General features: G+C 39.9%; 1 protein-coding gene across 1 annotated transcript in view; it reads right to left on the bottom strand.

Annotated features, from left to right (window-relative positions):
• Positions 1 to 6,369, bottom strand: part of abca2 (ATP-binding cassette, sub-family A (ABC1), member 2) — a 97,669-nt gene extending 91,300 nt beyond the window's left edge. Inside the window, exon 1 of the mRNA XM_013910945.1 lies at positions 5,990 to 6,369. Coding sequence (XP_013766399.1) covers positions 5,990 to 6,055 — 66 coding nt within the window. The 5' untranslated portion in view covers positions 6,056 to 6,369. The remainder of the gene's footprint in view (positions 1 to 5,989) is intronic.
• Positions 6,370 to 6,626: the final 257 nt, after the last annotated feature.

Raw genomic sequence — 6,626 nt, 5'->3', positions numbered from 1 at the left:
ATATTCCCATATATCATCGTGATGTTGTTTATTATGTTGCTCTTTTTTTTTCTTCTGCTTGTTTTCTCTTTTTTCTTTCTCAACAGGTGATCCAGGTGAGATGGATTTTTTGTCTGTTTGTTTTGTTGGTTTTTGTTTTTTGCCCTTTATCACCGTCCCTCTTCCCCGCTGTTTTTCTTTCCCTCTTTCTTTCTCCCTTTTCTTTTCCCCAGTCAAATCTGTCCCGTATTTAGCAAGTGAAAATAAAATAAAATAAACAATAAAAGGTGAATCAAATGGACCATTACGGCAAGGCTGGGATGGTCCATTTGGTAAAGTAAATCCGTTGGGCATCTTTCTTTGCCTTTAAACAATAATTCTGATGGCAAAAGAGCCAAACGGGACAGGCAAATAAAGAAATAAATAAAAAGGAAAGAAAGGCTCCTGGCTCTTCTAAAGGGACAGTATATAGCCACTGGTACATATACATGGATGGCACCTGTGTCAAAATAAAAACTCAAAAAGTGGAATTCTTCACTGCTCACATCAACTCAGTGGATAGAAACATAAAGTTCACCAGGAAGACATAAAGATAACAGTTTCCTGTTTGTGGACTGTGCTGTAAACATTGGAAACTTCAACACTGAAGTTTACCGGAAGCCCACAAACACAGACCAGTACCTCCTCTTTCACTCCCACCACCCTCTGGAAAACAAACTGGGAGTAATTTAGGACCATGCAAAGGAACAACACTGTCATCCCTTATGTAACAGATTTATCAGAGAAGCTCATACATGACATCCTGGTCACCCAGCCACACCCTCAGACAAACACTGGTTTATCCCAACAACAAATCTCCCAAACATAACCTAATTTATACAGTGTATGCTGTGCAGTGCAACAAGTAGTACTCAGACCTCAGAGAAACCAAACAGCCACTGCATGAACTCATGGCACAACATAGAAGAGCCCCGTGACAGGACAAGACTCAGCTGTTCATCTGCATCTAAACTAAGGCTGCCACAAACGATTATTTTGATAGTCGACTAGTCACCGATTATTTTTATGATTAGTCGACTAATCAGATCATCATCCATTGGACATAAAACGTACAGCTTATTGCACCAGCAGCATCTGTTCTTATACAACTATCATTAGCTTACAGCTTTAAGTGTTTAAGGTGCTAACTAAAAATAAAGACAAGATGAGAGTTTATTAAATTTTAATGACATTTGCAGATTGTTTCGGTGAAGTTTAATAAACTCCTTGCTATCTAAAATATAACAGGACACCGGAGTAAATTCTCGAGCATCTCACACTTCTGATGATCAGCTGTCTGCTTGACGTTTATTCAGCTGTGTGAAAACTATAACTTTAATCTCAACCAAACTACTTATTCCTGCGTCTTTTGGGATCTTACAAAGCTTCAAACGACGCGACGACTATTAAATTAGTCGTCGACGATTTTGATAGTCGGCTAATCGTGGCAGCCCTACTCTAAACCAACAACAACTGTCTGCTACCAACAATGCAGTTTTGAGATCACTACCCACACGCTTTAATATCCACTCACATCTACATCATCAGGTGATCACATGATAGAGTGAGGGAAGGTCTCACAGTGGTTGCACCCGAAACCTCGGCCCATAATAACCCACACCCTTTTTTCACACCTTGGCTCATGTGATGAGGTACATGATCAATAGGTAAAACTCCCACTAGGCTTTACATGCCTGGGACTCTGCACCGTTTGGTTTTAGAACTGAAGATGTTTCTCGGAGGAGAGCTGAAATGTCTTCAAGAACCTTAAAGAAGTCCAGTTGCTTTCATGTCCAAGGTCCTTAGACTACGATGATGTGGATGACTGAGAACCTACATAGACATGTTCTTCTGATCAGCAGATGACCTGCTCTACCTCCTTTTATATGAGACAGTTGTGTTTTTTTTAATGACTAACTAACATCAAATGGTTCCCACTATGAAACGTAACCTGTAGCTTGTCTTCAACAACATTAAAAATCTAGTTAACCATGTTCCAGTGAATGTCAGTGCCACCTCTGTAATATTTAATTGGAAATCGATTGTATATTCTATCATAACTACCTTCCAATCTGCAAATTACCCCTAAAACATAATTAGCAGGCAGCTTATAGAGCTAATGGAACACAGAAACGTACTGATTCATTTCAGTCTGACAATTAAAAACAGTTCACAAGAAGCTTAGGATTATGAATAGGATTTTAATCAATACTTAAGTAACATGACTTGACTTCAGTGTTTGACACAGCTGATCAGGCAGTTTTCCTCAACAGGCTGTGAAACAGGGCTGGCATACTTGGAAAGGCAGTCAGGTGGTTCAGTGCTGACAGTTTTATTTCATCCATGCACTCCACAAACATAACTGCCACGTATACCTCTTCCATACTGTAGAAACCTCCCCCCAAAATGTGGTTCCATGCATTTTTTCCTAGCTTGACTTTGAATCTCTGATATTTGAACAGTTAAAACTGAAGTCTTTACCTTCAGCCTAAAATCAACTCTCACTGACCCCTAATAAATCCTCCAGTTCTTGGTTTAAGTCACCTGACTGAAACATCTTAGCATTTCTGTGGAAAAACAAACCATCACAAAAGGCAAAAGATGATGATGGTCCAGAACTACCAAATTGTTGTCATCACTTCTTCACCAACAGATTGCAGTACGTTTCATAACGGATCATATCAAGCTCCTGAAACTCAGCGTCCATTCACAACAGGCACTCTGTGGACAAAGCTCTGAGCTGCCTTTCATTGTCTCCAGTATTTTGCATCAGAACTGCTTTAATAGTCTTAGCATAAACACCTCGTGGACAGCCTGCTGTGAACATTTAAAAATAACCAAGTCTTCATTTAACCCATTTGGAACAAGCTCGATATTTGTCAGAAAAGAGATATTTAGATATTTTTTAGGTTAAATGTCCTTTTAACAATTAACTGTGATAAATCCAAAAAACAGCAAACAAACTGAAAAATCTCACACTTGTTTCATTGTGCACAAAACTTGAAACAGAAATTCACCATTAATTCCTCACATTTTAGTCCAACCAGAACCCGAATGTGTTCTCACGTCACCGTTATTGACCATTGATATTTAGATATCAGATCTGATCTGATCAGACCAACAAACAGCTGGATGCAGGAAAGTTCAGTGCTGCACTCTCTCTGTGAAACCAGGTTTTCAGTATTTAAGGACAGGTTTATATTTAGTTTTGATCAGGTATGAGTATTTAATATGTATTACATAGCACACGCTGCAGATCTGTTAATATTCCTATACCACACGGTCAGGCCTTGTGGATGTGTCTGTGTAAGGAACACAGCCTCGTCTGTAAGCATGTAAATTACACACAGTTGGTGAAGGAGATCCGAACCTCATCAGTAACTTCATCCATGTGTGGAGCAGAACAATCAGAAGCTCAAACTGCATCTAAATGCCCTGAAGTCGAGTCGAACTTTGAAACCCAAGGATTTCGAGGTCATGTCACGTCTCCGGTGCAAGCCCTCGGTGGTCCTTAAAACGCTCCTCTACAGATTCGCTCTGTTATCAGTCAGGAGCTTCATTCTTCATCCCTCCATCTCTAAAGTCTTTCTCTCTCGTATCCTCTCCTTTCTCCTGTGCAGATGGTTTATCCCTTTCCTGTTGTGTTTCCGTTTTTGTGTCTTCATTTAAAATCTTTTTCTACGAGTCCTCAGCTATTCGTGGTCTTCATAGATACCATGCCAGCCCACTTCTGTTTACTAGATCTAGGTCAGACACACTGCTAGCTGCTGGTACCACAGACTGACACCACATTACAGCAGAGTCCTGGGTTTCATTACTGTCACATGTATGTATGCCTTCTATATTGTGCATCTACACAAAGCTGCATCTCGAAACTGGAGAGTTTTCACTTATTCCATGGGCTGATTTTTTTCACTTAATACAAGATAAAAACAAGTTCCTATATCTTACTGAAATTTCTCTGTAGCTGATTGTGTCTTATTTTGATTGATTGATTGGTAATTTATTTCAACATGTGAACAATATACAGGTACATTTAGAAAAGAAAATGAGAGAAAAAAATACTATACAAAATACATACAAAAAAACGTTCTGATTAATTTACATGTTGAAAGGGAGGAAGTAAACACTTATTTAATCCCACCCCTTTACCATAAATTATCAGTTAATATTTAGTTGCTTCCTCACTGATATAATTTGTAATAAAAATAGTGAACAGATTTCTGATTTACTATATACTATAATATCACATGAGTTTGTTTTTTTTTTAAATAGAGACATGCAATTAATTTCAATATTTTCCTTTTCTTTATAGTTCGAAAAGATCATATTTTTATAACTCTTTTTGAACAGTTTTATGTTTGGACGTTGCTTTAATTCCATATTCAGACTGTTCCATAGTTTCACTCCATGCACAGAAACACAAAAGCTTTTTCTTGTAGTACAAACCTTCCCTGTTTTGAAGTTACAAAAACCCCTTAAATTATAACTTCCTTCTTTCAAAAAAACATACTCTGAATATTACCTGGCAGTTCTTTATTTTTTGCTTTGAATAGAATTTGTGCTGTTTGGAATTTTAATTTTAAGTGTTATGAGATTATTTTGACTAGAAATAAGCCAAATATAATCGTAAGATTGTGAGTTTTTGCCGCGTGGTGCCTCGGCTACGTTTAAAGAGAAAGAAAAAGAAAACTACCGACTGATCAAGCAGTTCTGTGGCCAGGCGAGGCCCGCTTCCCTTCAGACCTATCAGTGACATGGCTACATTTTGTTGGTGTCTTCCAGCAACACCAAAAAGACCATGTGAGACAAATATAGTGGACAACTGCAAAAATGTTTCCATGGTTAAGAAAACCCCTTCAAAACACACTGTCCTAGTCAAGAACAGTCTGAAGGAGGTGGGAGTATCATTATCAAGTGTAAAAATGTAAATACAGAAGGTTTCATAACACAGTGTTGTACTCCAACTGGTTTGAGTGCTCAAGTTGAAAAGCTTTGTAATAACCAGCACATTTATCACAGGAAAGCTTCGGACCGATGGAGCCAAGATTAGTTTGTACCTGAATGATGACAAAAAGGCCAGAAATAATGGAACAGCTTATTATCCAAAGCAAACCCCATTATCTGTCAAACATGATGGATGTGTTATTATGACAGGGACAGGTATGGCTGCCAGTGGAACTGGGTTACAGGTGTGTATACATGATATAACTGATAAAGAGTAGAGTACGGTCCTGGGCCCTCCCTAACCCTGGTTCTGTCCCAGTTTGTCTTTCATTGCCAAGTACTTACTCAGAAGGGATTGTCTGAGTGCAAGTGCACTTCAGGGAACTGCTGTTGTGATTTGGTGACGATCAACGACCCAAAGCATACTGCAAAAGCAACTCCAGAGTTTGACTCCACGAACAAGAAGCTGAAATATCTGTCCCTGCTCGAGCAGAATGATTTCATCACCATTATGTCACACACAGCATATATGAATTACCTGAACACTGCAGTCAAAATTAAGCTTCACAATATTCCTGTTGCCATAAATCTTATTGTGAGAAAAGTTCATATCAAATCTATGTTTCATTGGGTGGTGCTGAAGTAGCTCCGCAATGACAACAACATGTTACAGCCTACGTTCTCAGGCTGACATCAAACATGTTGTAATATTTCTAAAATACTACAACAGCTGTTGAATATGATCACAATCATAATCGTGATCAGTCCACGCCAACATGGCTCACAGACGCTGCATAGGCCTGCTCACAATTCATACAGTTGTTTGTGTCGAAGCAACCTGTTCGCCAGCACGGGCACACGCACAGTACACGTTCCTGCTCAGCAACACCCAGCCACTCTCTCGCTGCGGTATTATCCTAATGCCTGATGGGAACATATGCAGACCGAAGCGGGCGGAGGTAGAATTAGTCCAAATATCATCTGTGGGCAATGCAGCAGCGGGGCAGAACACAGCCACACTTACCGGCCCCCTCCTCTTCAGAGATATGTTCTTCCACAGCAGAAGATGGAGTTGGTGCAGGAATCCCATTTTCCTTCCCACTTTTACTTCACGGTGTCCTAAATGTAACAAATCAGCATAACGGCGGTGACGTCACGCTGGATTTAGAAAACAAGGGGATTTCTATCCCGTTTCTGGGCATCCTGGATCCGATTCAGCCAATAACAATATTATTATTATTATTTTAGCGCAGGCGGAAGGAAAAATGAGCATTTATCCGAGAGCGGCGGCAAAATGCGTGACGGGACTGAGTGTCATCCTCTGTAAACACTTCACAGTCTTGCTTTATCATGCAACTGCTGGAGTTGGAACAGGAAAGCAGTTTGGGAGCAGCCTGGCAAGCTCCAAACCACAGACTTCCGATAGACCTTTCAAAACAAAAGCCTCTTGACTCAGATTTGGACGGTGGAGCATTAGAGCCACATTACGAAAAGAAAGTAGTAAAATCTCTTTGGATTAAAAAGTCAAAATGTGAAGATTACACTTGTTTCCCTCAGCAGAAGTTGTGAATAGATCCTCTTTACTGGACGAACCTTTTATCTGTCCTCTGACCAGTGGCGGTCCTAGCCTGTTTGGCGCCCCGGGCGAACACTCCCTCTGG

Source organism: Pundamilia nyererei, unplaced genomic scaffold, assembly GCF_000239375.1.
Source record: "Pundamilia nyererei isolate P.nyererei 1_Seehausen unplaced genomic scaffold, PunNye1.0 scaffold00053, whole genome shotgun sequence".
Lineage (NCBI taxonomy): Eukaryota > Metazoa > Chordata > Actinopteri > Cichliformes > Cichlidae > Pundamilia > Pundamilia nyererei.
Note: the sequence above shows the minus strand (reverse complement) of the source record. Positions and strands in the feature narration are given on the sequence as shown.